The 15,835-nt window shown below is 46.6% G+C and overlaps 1 protein-coding gene across 1 annotated transcript in view; it reads left to right on the top strand.

The window, feature by feature from the left end:
• The window catches only part of Antxr1 (ANTXR cell adhesion molecule 1), a 196,246-nt gene that overhangs the window by 18,053 nt on the left and 162,358 nt on the right, over window positions 1-15,835 (top strand). The window contains exons 2-3 of the mRNA XM_029535282.1: window positions 5,857-5,928; window positions 9,985-10,056. Of these exons, the coding sequence (XP_029391142.1) occupies window positions 5,857-5,928; window positions 9,985-10,056 (144 nt within the window). The remainder of the gene's footprint in view (window positions 1-5,856; window positions 5,929-9,984; window positions 10,057-15,835) is intronic.

Genomic DNA, 15,835 nt, shown 5'->3' with positions numbered 1-15,835 from the left:
TTTGAATTACAAGTCACAGAAAGAAGTGCTCCTTCTAACGTGGCAGCGCCTGCTTGAGCTTGCACAGCCTACCCGAAGTCCCCCGTTTTCTTTCACTTTCTGCAGCACATTCTGGTTTTTCAATCTTATTATGCTTCATTTCTTTGAAAAAGAAAAAGTTGGCGACGTCCCAGTAGCCGATTTCCCAATCTCTGCCTGCATTCTGCAGGGTGAGCGTCATTGTTTTCGAAGCCATCAGTTGGACTGACTCAGGGAAGTCATGTGGCGGGAGAGAGGTCAGACATTATGGCTGGTGGAGGCACCACAGCAGCAGGCAGAGCAGGATGCATGTCCCCAGACAGAGGACAAGAAAAGGTGCTCAGCAGCTCCGGGGTTAGCATCTGAACTAGTGTTTGAAGAAGCTGAAGTGGAAGCAAGAGTCAAAGTGGAGGGGGGAGGCTTCACTGTGGCCACAAGAGAACAGTTGATAAAGGTCTGGGCCAAAATGGGGCTCCAATTTGTTAGGGTGTAGAAAAAGGAGAGAAGGGAGAAAAGAGGGTGGGGAGAATCTGGGAGAGAGTATGCAGTGGCTAATTTTTGGTCCACCCATTGTCTCTGAAGCTACTGTGCATATCTGTACCCACCCAGGACCCAAGAGTGTCACGAGCTGGCATCAGTGACTTAAACCACATGGGGTAAGGGTGAGTGGGACTGACCATTTTGTAATCTCTGTCTTAGCTACGTTGGCCTCAGGGGTAAGCAGTCACCAGTGGTGGATCCTGCCACATGCTTGCTGTGTGTCCTTTTCATGATATTCTGGTTGCTTGGATGGCAAATGTGTTTTCAAGGCATTTAACCACAGGGTCAGAGACTCTTGGGAGCAGAAAAGAATGCTCTTGTGTTCAGAAAACAACTGGGTAAAATCTGACTCTGCTTTCGCCCCTCTTCGCGTACATAGCAGGCCCTCGGAAGTGACTGGACTGTCACCTGAGGGCAACGCCAGGTTGCTTCATACAGAACTCCTCACAGAGGGTGATGTCAAATGTTTCTTGTCTTTTTTTTTTTTTTTTTTTTTAATCATATTTCAAATACTGGAGACAGAAAAACAAAAATAAGTAAGAGGCCTGGGAATGCTCGGCAGTGATCATCAGCAGGGGCTTACAGTGCAGACCACGGCTTTCCCTCCCCGGGGAGTGGCGAGCCCTTTCAAAACCCACTTCAGTAGATACTGGGCAAGGCTGGCCTGGCTCTGATTGGATTCCAAGTGTATCAAGTGAATCTTCCAGTAGACAATTCTGTAGTGTTGTCTCCAGGCAGGACTCATGGGAGGCTATTTTAATTCCAAATTATGACGAGAGCTGCACTTGCAGAATAGAGACACAAAATCCCCAGAGGAGACCCTCACTGGTCTCCACACCACCCAAACCCACCATGTCCGAGGGCACAGACATCTTTTGGGTTTAGAAGGAGGTTCTTGTTTCTACCTTGCAGCTTGACTAGCTATGGTTAGTCCAGCATGACTGAGTTTTAGGTACACAACCCTTAAACAGACAAAGGTGACACGAGATATGTCATATGATTAAAAATACACAGCTGGGTGGAGAAAATCTGAACTTGAATACAAGCTGCCATTTTCCCAGACAGTACCTAGCTTCTCCTGGTTGGGATCAGGAATGTGATTCTAGGCTCTAAGTGGGAGTGACTCTATATAGGTCTGAGCTACCAGGGGTTGGTGACACTGGGAATAGCCTCTAGGGCAGTTTCTAACTGGAAAATCAGTCAAAAGACAAATGGTCAATGCATACCAGAGAGCCTTTAAGCCAAAGACTATGCATCTTCTACTCCTGGAGAGGCAGGGGTTATCCAAAGTCCCCTTGGGTGGTTTCCAGAAGACAGGTAGGACATCTTGCTAAGCTGTGAGTGCTCTGTAGTTGGTGAGGTAGGGGGCCTGTGGCACCAGGCAGGCAAGCCTCCTGAATGGGAGTCTGGGTTCAGCTAGGGTTATATCAGGTACCCCATTGTTATGCAGTGCATTAAAGAGCTTCTCCTCTCTCCCCAGTCTGAGTCTCCACTTTCCCTGTAACCAGGTCTCTTACAGGGGTTTGCTGTTAATGTGACACATTGGAAAGATTTCCAGGGGCTCATGAATTAGTGGTAACTCCTGAGAGATGGCATGAGAAGTCATGGACAACATTCTGTCTAGAAGGGGTTCAGTGGGAAGGGCATGCAAGAGGGTAGGTGGTGGGAAAAGTGAACAAAAATGCATTATATACGCATGGGGAGTTGTCAATAATTAAGAAATTCAATTTAAAAAATAAAATAAATAGAATAATACCCACCAAAATACCCCTGGGGGGGTGGGGAAGGAAGGGAAAGAAAGCCCTCCACTTCATAGCTGTCTTGGTTAGGGTTTCACTGCTGTGAGCAGACACCATGTCTAAGACAACGCTTATAAGGCACAGCTTTACTTGGGACTGGCTTATAGTTTCAGAGATTTAGTCCATTCTCATCATGGTGGGAAGCATGGCAGCGTGCAGGCAGACTTGGTGCTGCCTGGAGCCGAGAGCTCTACATCTTGGTCCACAGGCAGCAGCAGGAGACTGTCTTCTTCAGGCAGCTAGGAGAAGACTGTTCCACACTGGGTACACCTGGAACCTAGGAGACCTCAAAGCCCAGGCCCACAGTGACACACTTTCTCCAACAGGGCCACACCTCCTAATAGTGCCACTCCCCCTGGGGCAAGCATTGCGACACGTGAGTCTATGGAGGCCAGACCTATGCAAACCACGACACTAGTGCAGAAGTGGGTACATAGCTGGAGAAAGAGACCAACATCCTACAGCGCCTTCTACAGCCCTGACATCAGTCACTAGGTCTGTTGACAGGATCCACTTCTCTCACAGTGCCTAGCTGAACACAGCCTTTAACACCTGGGCCTGTGGGGACAGCCCAGGCCCTGAGCATAGTGCCACCTCCTCCTTCCTGCTTTTGTATACAGTGTGTACCTGTGAGCCTTGGGACACTTTGCTATTGGGATGCAGTCTTAAAGTACAGATCTGTGGAATACTGTATTGTTTTCAATTGAGGGGAGGGGGGTGGAACAGAACATTCCTGGGTATGAAATGGAAAAACATATTCCTTTCAAAGAGATGAAACACACCAACTAAAATGGGAATTTTTATTTAAGAGAACTGGCTGCTCTTAACAGAGGACTGGAGTTCAGTTCTTAGCACTCACATGATGGCTCACAACTCCAGTTCCAGCGGATCTGACATCCTCTTCTGGTTTCCATGGACACAGCATGCATGTAGTACATTTACACACATGCAGGCAAATACTCATTCCCTCAAAATAAAAACAAATAATCCTTTTTAAAAAACAATATGGTATCATGAGGGAGCTGGAGGGCTCAGCTCAATGGTTAAGGGTGCTCAACGTTCTAGAGGTCCCAGGTTCAGCTCCCAACACGTACTTTAGTCGATTCACAACCTTCTGTAAGTTCAGCTCATCTCCAGGGGAATCCGATACCCTCTTTTGGTGTCAGGTTGCACTTTATGCATGTGTATACACCACACATCATGTGTGTACACACACACTCATACTCATGTAACGCAGATAGATAGATAGATAGATAGATAGATAGATAGATAGATAGATAGATAGATAGATAGATAGATAGATAGATGGATGAATGTGTGGGTGGGTGGATGGATGGATGGATGGATGGATGGATGGATGGATGGATGGGGGTGGGTAGATGGACGGACTGACAGACAAACAGATAGAACCCAGACACCAGTGGAAAGAGTTTGCAATACAAAGTGTCAGAGCAGAAAACGAACTGCAGCCTCAGTTATAGTGGTGGGCAGACGGGGCTCTGCTGGGCAGATCTGTGTGTGAAGGGGAAAAGGTATCAAAGGTTTGAGCAGACAAAGGCTAGCTAAGATGATCGTCCCCCTGGGAGAGACTGAGCGTGAGCACTGTGGGGAAAACGGGCCAAATCAATGTGATAGAAACAAGACTGTAAACCAATATCAGATTCAGGAGAGTTAAAATCAATTTTCCAAGTCTAAACTCCCACAGTTGCATACTTCCAGAGAACTGATCTCTCTCTTCAGGAGGTGCATTCCCTTTTAATATGGTGAACAGTTAAGTCATTTTCTTCTTTTGTTCATTATTCTCAATAAGCACATCAGACTTAGTAGATTTTCCTACTGTTTAACTCTCAGAGATGTCTTAAAATAAACTCCCCCAATTGGTTGATTATTATATAGGAAGCCTGCTAGATTCTTTCCTCCAATAATTTATTTAAAAATTCCACCAATGTCACAGACAGACAGACCTCACTTGGGTCCCGATCTGTGTGGAATGGGTCTCTTGGTTGCAGGCGAGCGAGGATTTGGTGAATGAGTGACAAATAGTTCAACACAAGAGAGGGTGTAAAACTGAATGTATTGATTAAAATGAGCATCACATTATTAACACAGAGCAAACAAGAAAAGCGGGGGCAGGATACATTCGCGATACAATGACACAAAACAAAGGATTGAATACAACAAAAGACCAGGGGGTTGGACCAGGCAGCTTGAGGAGGAAGCCAGGTGCAACGCTACTGGATAGTTAAACCCCACTGTCAGGGGTCCCCAGTAAATCCTCCATTATGCTGTTCCTTTGGGCTTAGCAGAAAAACCTGTTTTGGGGGGTTCTGCTAATGCAATACCATAACCCCTCTATTTCCTAGGCCTTGGTAAGCTTTGCCCTGAGCTTGGCTCTGTTCTTTGTGATGCTTAATCGGTTTCACCAGTCTTTACTAGAAGTAAATTGGAATGTTAATGAATAGGTAACCTTCTTGCTGAATTCCAAGCTCCTGGCTTTAAGGAATTTTTTTAGGACTTTGGAACACTAGTGGAAACTTCACCTATGGTAAAAATTCAATCTTTAAAGGCATTAATAATACTGAAAGAGAGCATACACCATACTAACATGCGGATAAGGCTCGTGTATATAGATTATTGGAAATGCCAGGACTCTAGAAGGTTGAGTCTCCTTGAGACTTTTTCTCAGGACTTGTCCAGGTTTTGAGACCTGTGAGTCACTACTAGAGTGGGCGTGGCACACCAATATCTGTATTTTTTAATGAAATGAAACTTGGAGTGCCATTTGTCAGTGTCCTGGGGTTTCTATTGCTGTGAAGAGGCACGATGACCACAGCAGTTCTTACTAAGTAAGCCTTTTAACTGGGGGCTGGCTCACGGAGGTTTCATCCATTTTCATCACAGTGGGAAGCATGGCAGCACCCAGACAGACATGGTGCTGGAGATCTAGTTGAGAGCTCTACATCCGGATCCAAAAGCATCAGGAACAGAGTGTGCTGCTGGGCCTGGCTTGAGCATCTGAAACCTTGAAGCCTACCCTCAGTGACACACTTCCTGCAGCATGCCACACTCAGTCCAACAAGGCCACACCTCCTAGTAGTGGCACTCCCTATGAGGCTATGGGGGCCACTTTTATTGAAACCACCATAGTCAGTTTGCTGAGTTTACTCAGCAGAATTGGACCAGAGCCTCTTCATAGAGGAGCACAGGAAAAACCATGTCATCAAGATCTGGACACAGCCTGGGATTCTGAGCCCTGGGGTTTTGATTGTCTCTCTGCTTCACTGTCAGAGTTTGGCGCGGGAGGAGGTGTGGGAGAGAACGGGAGATGAAGTTACAGGAATTCCTCAAAATTTTTAAGTCTTACAGATAATTTCCAAATGCACACCAGTTTCAGGCGGTGGATGAACCTGATTAATAGGTTGCTTCTATACATAGACTGTAGACTGTAAAGAAACATAGCACAAGGCGCTGACGGAATGAATGCCTCTCTGCCCTGTAGGTCAGGAAGCGTGCTGCACCACTGGAATGAAATCTACTACTTCGTGGAGCAGCTGGCTCATAGATTCATCAGGTGAGTGTACTCCACAGTCTCTTCTGTCATGGCTGACTGTGAATCCAGCCCACCTGCTGTTCCCATAACTCCCAGACACTGTGAGAATGCACACTGGGTAGGCCTGGGCATAGGGAGGTCACAAAGTGCTAGGTGATCATGGTGCACAGTAAACCTTCTGGCTTTAATCTGAACAGGCAGCAGCCCTGAGCAAGTCATGGCTGGTCACATGACCCCTGCATCCTCTCTGTGGGCTTCACCTCACCTTCCCAGACAGGTTGGAGCATAGTCACTGTGAACTGTGGAGGTGCCACTTAGGGTCACCCTCTAGTGAAGGAGGTGACGTTACCCTCCTCTCACGGATGCACCTGCTGCACGTGGTCCTTAGTGCAGCTGGTGGGAGCATTGTGAGCTCTGATGCAGACCCCCCCCCCCGTGGTATCTGATCTCCATGGAGACCAATGTGAATGAGCATGAATCTCTTCGGCCCATTTCTGTAGCACAGAAGATCCTCTGAGCCCAGGGTCGTGGCAGACAGTCTCCTCCCATGTTCAGTTATCAGGCTCTTACCTTCTTCACAGGAAAGGAAGGGTGGCAGGTGTCGTTGAATCCACAACAGGAATCACCCAGGTGACTTAGGAAAGCGGGTGCTGAGAGGGGACATGGAGGGAAAGGGCAGGCAGGGAGAGAGTGTGTGTGGTGTTAAAAACACTTAGCTCACTGAACTGTCTGAGAATCAGAGACAAGGGTGGAGCTACTGAGAGAACACTTCCCCGCCCCCTGATTTACAGATGAAGGAAGAACAGATGAAGGGACATCTCCATGGCTTACTCTAGACCTCAAGGTCCTTCCCTCAGGCTCTCTCCCTCTGGATTCCTTGGCCATGGAGTATCAGCCAAACTTCTTGTCCCTGTGACAGACCACTTGGAGAACAACCTAGAAGGAGGAAAGTTAATTTTGGCTCATGGTTGCAGAGGTTTTATGCCATGTTAACACCATTGTTCCCAGGCTGTGGTGAGGTACAGCATCCTGGCCCAGGTGTGTGGCGTAGCAACGCTGCCTGCCTCATGCTGGGCAGGAAGCAGCATCAGGCAGGGACTGAAGACCTGGTAGAACTTCAAGGGAACACCCACAGTTACCCACTTACCCGCTTCCTCCACCTTGTTTCCACCTTCCATAGTTTCACTACCTCTGAGCAGACTGTTCAGATGTCGAATCCATCAATAGATTGAGTCATTGATGAGGAGAGAGCCTCATGATACAATTAATTGATTCTCTAAAGCCCTACTTCTGAACATAGCTTGTATCAACCTCAAGACATTGGGCTATCAGGAAGATGACTCATATCCAGCCATATCAGATCCTTCAGTGTGCAGGGGCTACGGCTGTCACTGAGCTTTGCTTCTGCAACAGCCCAAAGGCTGTTGTTAGCAGTGCCAGACACTGGGTAACACTCTTGAATAAGAGGAGGGAAAAAATACTATGGTCAACAAACAATGCCAGGAAAACTGTATATCTACACGTTGAAGAATGAAACTCTATCCATTATCTCTCACCCTGAACAAAAATCAACTCTAAATGGATCAAGGACCTCAACTAGAGACTTGGAAACACTACAAGATATAAGCATAGGCAAGGACTTCTTACAGAGGACTCTAGTTACTCAGGAGATAAGCCCAATAACGATAAAAGGGGCCTTTCGACAGCAAAGGAAGCTGTCAATCAAGTGAAGAAGCAACCAATAGATTCAGATAAGGCCTTTACCAGATACAGGTCTGAAGGGGGATTAACATCTTAAGCATTCAAATAACTCAAAAATTAGTCATCAAGAGAGCAACCTAAGAAAAATGGGCTATGGAATCAAACAGAGATTTCTCAAAAGAAAAGATACAGACATTTTAAACAGTGCTCAAAACTTCTAGCCATCAGAGAAACAGGAATCAAAACTGCTTTGAGACTCCATCTCATCCTAGCCGGAGTGGCCATTACCAAGAATGAATTCTGGTGAGAATGAGTGGGAGGGAGAATCCACTATTACTGGGGTGTAAACTGATGCAGACACTGTGGAAATATGTGTGGGAGTCTCTTAAAAAGCTGAGTGGATGATTTTATTTATCCTTTAAATAGCATATTGTTGGGTTAGCTAGGATTTCCATTGCCGGGAAGAAACCATGGCAACTCTAATAAAACAAAAACATTTAAATGAGACTGGCTTACAGTTTCAGAGGTTTAGTCCAATAACGTCATGGCAGGAAGCATGGTAGCATACAGGCCAACTTGGTGTTGGAGACTGAGCCAAGAGGTCTACATCTTTTTTTTCTTCTTAAAGATTTATTTAATTTATATATATGAGTACACTGTCACTGTCTTCAGACACACCAGAAGAGGGCATTGGATCCCATTGCAGATGGTTGTGAGCTACCATGTGGTTTCTGGGAATTGAACTCAGGACCTCTGGAAGAGCAGTCAGTGCTCTTAACCGCTGAGCCATCTCTCCAGCCCCAAGAGTTCTACATCTTGATCCACGGGCAGCAGGAGACTGAGTTACACTGGGTAGAGTTTGAGCATATATGTGAGACCTAAAAGCCCACCCCTAGTGACACACTTCCTCCAACAAGGCCAAACCGCCTAACAGTGCCACTCCTTATGAGCCAAGCATTCAAATGCATAAACCTATGGGAGCCATTCCTATTCAAACCATGGTGGCTGATACTAGCACAAATGTCACTACTGACTGCAGAGGGATCCTTTTAACTTGAAATCCTTTTACTTCCCTTTATTCTGGCCACCCCTCAGCTTCCCAAGAACGATTCTCATCTGTCTCCCAGCCCACACACCTCACATCCATTACTCTCAGAGAATGGCCCCCTTTCCTAGTCACAGAGCCTAGAAGACAGCAGACAGATGCTGCCTCAGCAGCCAGTCCTACTCCTATGAGTTGCATTCATGCCTTTCCCGCCATTCTGGAGGGCCAGCTGTCCCCCTTTAGGCCATTGTCCCTCTTTGTTCATCCCATGCCATTGTCTCTAGTCTCTTGTATCTTTTGTTCCTCTTCTAACTTCTACTTCCTTGCTGACTCCCTCACCCATGTCTAATTTTCATTGCTTCTTAACTCTGCTAAAACACTAACAGCAAATATATGTCAGGCACATAGTAACAATGTTCATCCTAGGAGTAGCCAGGGCCGTTAGACCTCTCCTAGCAGTTAAGCAACAAGACCTGGTTTTTATTTCATAAAATGTAAGTTGGGAAGCAGTGTGGAGAATGTAGTGGATCAGGGGTGATTCCAGGAAACAGCTGGGATGCTCCGGCGATGGAGCCCCAGGTCCAAGCTAAGCCATAAAAGAGGCCATGTGTGCAAGGATCAGAGCCAGATCAGCTCCAGGAGGCGAATGCCTTGGGAAGACACAGGTGGGCGCTATGCTGGTTGACCAGTTGGCCTCCCAAGGATGGCCCCACAGGATGGCAGGCAGTCGCCAAGCCCTGTGCAGATTTCTGGTGCTTCTTGCCAGTCCTCACATCAGAGTGCTCTGTTACCCAGAGAGTGAATTTTATGCTGAAAACATTTGAGTACTGTGTGTAATGGTGATGCTGACTTATTCATTAAGAATGAGTCATATCGTCATTGAGCAGAAGAGACCCTCTGTGGCCTAGCACTCCCTCTTCCCCTTGGAGGCAGCCACGATGGAATGATGTGAATGGTGATCCTTCTGAGATACTACCTTCTTTGAAGATGCTGTCAGAATTTTCTGAGAGGATTCACCATTTCATAGACACTTGGTACACCAGTCTCAGGGAAGTCCTGAGTTGAGATGGAGTTCATCTTTCTTATGGTGATGGATCCACCGTGTGATGGTATCCTGTCACAAGGGAAACACACCAGGTACCTTTAGTTTGGAGCTTCAAGTTGGACATTCGTTAAACCCTTGCTTGCCACATCTTCTGGGACCCCCATTTAGATGTAGTCCCTCAGCTTCAGGAGCCATGATACAAAGATAAAGACAGAAAGGAAGCTGGGAAGGGGCTGACGTGCCCCAGGTATTCTGTCTGACTTAACATAGTTTCTCTCCTTTCCAGCCCACAGCTAAGAATGTCCTTCATTGTCTTCTCTACTCGAGGGACAACTTTAATGAAACTAACTGAGGACAGGTAAGGAGATTTCACAGCTGTGTCATTTCTAAGTCTGTCTCTTCCTGAGTAGCCCTGAGACTTGTGCCACCTGGTGGCTCAGCGGTCAGTCAGCCTAATTTCTAACAGCTCTCTCTTCATTTGAGCCTTGACCCCTGCATCCAGGCCCTTCCGCTGGCTCACGGTGCAGTAACTTCTGATGATATTTCCTGATGTTGGTGAAATGTTTTAAATGACTAGACCATGTCGAGATGCACCTCCTCGATCTTGAATGTTAACTCCATCTGCTGAGGTGGAGCAAAATGTTGGCAAACTAGGTTCTTTGGGGATTGTCTTTTCTCCTATGTGTATTGGATATCTTTTGTAAACTGGATTTCAGAAATTTGGTAAAGCTCCACTAGAGACGTAAGAGCCCGAAAGGTGTCCCTGAGTGATTATCAAGGATGGGGATGTGAAAGAAAGCTGCAACACCAAATAACTAGAAGGAGATTGTAATGGAGTGTGGGAAAATTTCAGTCATTTTCACTCTACAGAAGAAGGCCCTGGTGACAGACACATGCCATGTATTCATAGTTACCATGGTGCAGGAGGATGCTGGAGAAAAAGGTGGCATGGTTCACAGTGAGGGAGACATTGTGAGGGCTTGGGATTCCTGGCTGACAAATATAGGCACGCTGGAAAAAGAGATGGAGGAAGGGAAGAGCAAATGTAAGTCCATTTTTCTGTTGCTATAACAAAATGCCACAGACTTGGTCCTTTATGAAGAAAAAAGGTTTCTTTACTTATCTCACATTTCTGGAGACTCAAGAGTATAAGCCAGTGTCTGTACATCAAACATGACACATGGCATCACAGCATGAGAGACCACAAAGGGAGATGGAGCCCAGAGAGTCAAGGACTAGGCCTACCCTTGATACAGTTAATTTGGGAAAGAGTCTGGGTCCTGCAAGGGCTACTTTAATCTCTTCAAGATCCATCCCCCAGTGACACAGTTACTTCCCCTCCCTCCCAGGCCCTGCCTCCTAGTTACTGCCTCTTGGAGGCACCATACTGAGAATAAAGTGTTCAGCCCACAGCCCTTAAGCCAAACCATACCTGCAAGTGTAAAGAAGGGACAGAAGACCTCACTGATAAAAATCCTCTTACAGAAATGATAATAGATCAACAATTTTATTATCTTTCTGGCTCAGACCAGAAAATCCAAACCAGTGCCCATGTCTCTCCACGCCTGTTTCCCATCTAGCACTCCACTTTCAAATCCTCTTCCTCCATCTATGCATGCATGTGGTTGAGATGCCCAGAAACTCCATTCTAAAAGTGGGTGTCACATGCTCTTCACAGAAGAAGGAACTAAGACCATGTCTCCTTCCCACGGACACCAAGCAGGACACAGAGTAGGCCCAGGCTCCATTTTCCCCCTTCTCCTTGTACATTCTCTCTGAAGAGAAAACCTTGCAGTCCTAGAAGCCTCCTTCAGAGTTGATCAAGCACTTTGAGATTCTCTGGGGAGAGACCTGGTCTTGTGTGAGAGTCATGATTCTGCTCCATCTTTACCTGCTATCCTTCAGCAGGCCTGGCTTCTGTCCAGAGATGGGGAATTAACCAGTAACACCTAGCTGACCCTCCTGCCCCTTGTCTTCAACACTAGGCCAGGTGACTCGAGTGCCGACAGCTAGGACAACCATCTGTGAATGGCTCATAGAGTCGGCCATGTTTTCTTAGGCACTGACTCTTCTCCTACATGGATAAGAAGGAACTAGAGCTAATCCATGCCTGTGGGTGTTAATCATCCCTGTGGGAGTGTCTGTATCATCAGTCCCAAGCCACAACCAGATTGTACCTGTCCTTCAGACCCTGCTGCAACTGTGGCATCCTGGTGTCTCTTCATGACAGTCACCCTGTTGGATGCGCCAGTGTGACTGGGAGATGAAGTTCACTGTAGCTTCTATAGATGTTGGGAGCCACTTCCACAGCCTCTGGGCAGTGGGCAGAGGCAGGTGAGAGATGGATAAATCAAAACACCAAGCTGATGGCATTCCTTTTAGTCTACTTGGATCTAACTGTTTGTGCCTTAACTTCATTGTCACTAGTTTCTTGTGCCAAAGAAGTGGCAGAGATCAGAGCCCCCACTTTGTTGCAAACAGCCTTTAATACTGGTGCTGTGAGACTCCTGGGGTGAGGGTATGGCCTGCCAATCTTACCAAATAAAGAGGGGGCACGTGATCACTCTCAGATGCCCTACAGAGACTGGCTGCGAGGGTCAGGTTGTTATTCTGTTTACAACTTGTCTCTCAGTGATTTGTCAGGCACAAGAGTCTCCATCTTTGTCTCCTAAGAGCATTTGCTCTTTGCATATCCCACTGAGACAGTAAAGGGTGGGTTGTTATACTCTATGTGTATTTGTGGGAGTTTATAGAGTTTTAAAAGAAACTTGTTAAAATAAAATAGCACCAGGCTAGGGAGATGTAAAATGCTTGGCTTGACCCTGACCTGAGTCTGGAGCTTCGAATGCATGTTAACAAGTCAGTCTGGCTGCATATGCCTTTTACCCCAGCCATGGAGGGATGGGAGGCAAGAACAGGCAGATTATCTGGAAGTTCAACACCAAGCTAGCCAGTTGGCAAAGTTATAGGCCAGTGAGACCCTGTCTCATGCAGGACAACACCCAAGGTTGTCCACTGACCTCACAGGGTGAATGTGCACACCCTTGCCTACCCCTAACTCCCACACACACACTGTGTGTGTACGTTTACACACTCACCTACCCCTGAACTCACATCCACATCTACACCTAACTCACACACAAAACAACAATAGGACATCAGTCAGGAAAGAGCAAAAGAGTGTGTTAATCAAAAGACATAATATAGAAGATGCACTGACAATATATTCCAGTATGCTCCTGGGATCCAAATGCGCACAGGAATACTATGGGGAGATTGAAGAAATAGAAAATGCCATGAGCGTCGGCATGGTGGAGAAACCACGGGGAGAAAGACTGCATATCCTTCTCCAGTCTCTAAGGGCAACTTAACCATTTGAGTTCTCGTTCTGTGTGCAATTAGGGCACACTAACTACTTTCAGGGTTTCTTTAATTCTCAGCAGTTTGATTATGATATATTGGGGGGGTTTGTGCAGACCTCATTGAATCGGTGAGTTCTTGTCTTTCACTAAACTTGGCAAGTTAACAACCACTGCTATTTAAGGTGGTGGTGATGGTAGTGGTGGTGATGGTAGTGGTGGTGGTGGTGGTGATGGTGGTAGTAATAGTAGTATATTTTTCTGTAGCACCCATCTCTCCTCTTTCTGTGACTCCCACAGTACAGGTGACAACCTCTTTCACAGTACAGTGACCTCACGGGTGGTTATCATAACACTCTCAGGTCTGTCACTGTTCCAGCCTCTCAGGATTGGCATTCCAATCGCCTTTTCCTGTGAGAGCTGACTACACACTTTAAGGAGTATTTATTTGTTGTGTAATTTTGGAGTGTAGCTTTATCTTCACGTTGCTTTAACTTTGGAGTTTTGTTTGTGTCCTTTTGTTGCTTGAGTTAGCCATAACCTGGGTTCAGGCCATTCTCCTACCTCTACTGTGGACAGAGCGTTCACAGTTACTGAACACTTAACCAGGCTGTTTTGGATCTACCACCGTGCAGCATAGGAGTGACCTGGGACCTCCAGCTTCAACCAAAGAATTGGGAGCCTCCTTCTGCATCCTGTCCAGAGTCACCCCAAGAATCTAGCTAAAAGGGGGTGTCTTTTGGTATTTTGGTCAGATAGATTAGTAGGGGAAAGCCTTCCTCTGAGGCAAAGCCAGAGTAGTAGGGTCCCCTCTCCCCAGGATTCCTAGAAATGGGGATTTTTCTCAGTCTTTTACAAATCACTTCAGCCACCAACACACCATGAAACTTGTCCTCAGGTTAAGACCAGGAGAGAACAGAGGGAATGAGACTCTGAAACTCACTTAGGTGAGCCACCTTTAGAGTTTCAACTCCCCTCCCCACAGCTTTGTTTAAGGTCTAGGCCTTCCTGTGGCTGTTGCTCTGTGGCAGGCTGAGGCAGGCTGTGGCAGGCTGTGGCAGGCTGAGGTAGGTTGAGGCATGCTGAGGCAGGCTGTGGCAGGCTGAGTGAGGCAGGCTGAGGCATGATGAGAGAGGCAGGCTGTGGCAGGCTGAGGCATGCTGAGAGAGGCAGGCTGTGGCAGGCTGAGGCAGACTGAGGCAGGCTGTGGCAGGCTGAGGAGACTTTGACAGGCTGTGGCAGGCTGAGGCAGACCGAGGCAGGCCGAGGCAGGCTGAGGCAGGCTGAGGCAGGCTGAGGCAGGCTGAGGCAGGCTGTGGCAGGCTGTGGCAGGCTGAGACAGGCTGAGGCAGGCTGAGGCAGGCTGTGTGCTTTCCTTCCCTTTCACAATGAGGCCACCCAGGGTCTGGAAGTTCACTGAGGCCCAGTATCAGTCAAATGGCAGAACTCGTTTCTGATCTCTGGATTTGAAACTTGGTTGAGTCAGAGCCTGTGTCAGATCATGTCCCCTATCAAGGTTTCTCAGCATCCTCGTTTACACAGCCCAAGATCTGTGGGTCACTTAATTAGCATAGTAGAGTGTATAATGCTGACTGAAGTATTATCATAACACAGCAATTTAGTGTGAACTACTACAGATGGTTCTCTGAAAACCCCAAGTCTTAAACATGAAATTACCTGAATCACGGCTAATGTTTCAACATCTGGAAATTAGATAGTGTCTGTAGAGTTCAGCTAGCACTTAACAGAATTGGAGAGAGGTGATGGGTTTAACCAAGTGCTGCGTGTCATCTGTTAAAGTGGTCATATATACTTCCTTTGTTTTTACATGCCAAGGGAATGTAATCCATTACAGATTCAAAATGCTGCTGATTCTCATATTTTTGGCTGCATTTGGTTATTGTGTATTCTTTTCATGTGAAGGGGAATTCTGTTTCCTATATATTCTTCAGAAATTTAATATTCTTATTCATAATTTTCCTGTTACTATTACATTTTTAATGTAAGTTTTGCCACAACTTATTCCCATGTAAGATATGGGGCTAACTCTTGACATTTCTCCTGCACTGGTTTTTCCAGTACTGTTGTGGAACAAGATTTTAAACAGCCACGTAAGAAGTGGCTGGGGTGGACTTGAGCCTGCTCCATTATGGCTCCGTTTGTTTGCCTACAGTTCCACACTCAACCCACATTGTTTTAATTAGTTTCAACATCTGGAGGTCCGGTCTTTCCTCATTTCTAATATTGAGCAAAAATCTCCTTGGTTTAAAGTGGATTTTTCCAACCATTTGCTTTTAGATTTTTTTTTTGTCTTACTGTTCCAAATATCCTTGGGGTTTTCATCTGAGTCGTTCGAAAGCTTAGTCCTGGCACTGCTGGCTTCTTACTACGCAGCCCTCGCTCGTCCTTAGGCATGCTTGTCATGTCTGTTCTGTGTCCTCTGGGAAGGTTTGGTTCTTCTCCTAGGTTGCATTCAGTGTTGGCTAACTCCGTTCCCACTGTGAGTGAAACATTACCCAGTCCATCGCCTTGATTGGTCGGGCTCACAGGCACAGTGGGCTTCGTGTTCGGAGCTCTTGAGCTTCCATTAAACAGCATGAAATGCTTGTAGGGGCATCCGTGGGATGTCTACATGGACAGTCAGTAATTCAGCCTGTGACTCCAGAATTAGCTTAAGAAATAGGTTTGGGGGAGAAAATACTGGTTTTATAGAATTATTTTCTTCTCTCTCTCTCTCTCTCTCTCTCTCTCTCTCTCTCTCTCTCTCTCTCTCTCTCT

Source organism: Mus pahari, chromosome 2 (assembly GCF_900095145.1).
Source record: "Mus pahari chromosome 2, PAHARI_EIJ_v1.1, whole genome shotgun sequence".
NCBI classification, from domain to species: Eukaryota; Metazoa; Chordata; class Mammalia; order Rodentia; family Muridae; genus Mus; species Mus pahari.
Note: the sequence above shows the minus strand (reverse complement) of the source record. Positions and strands in the feature narration are given on the sequence as shown.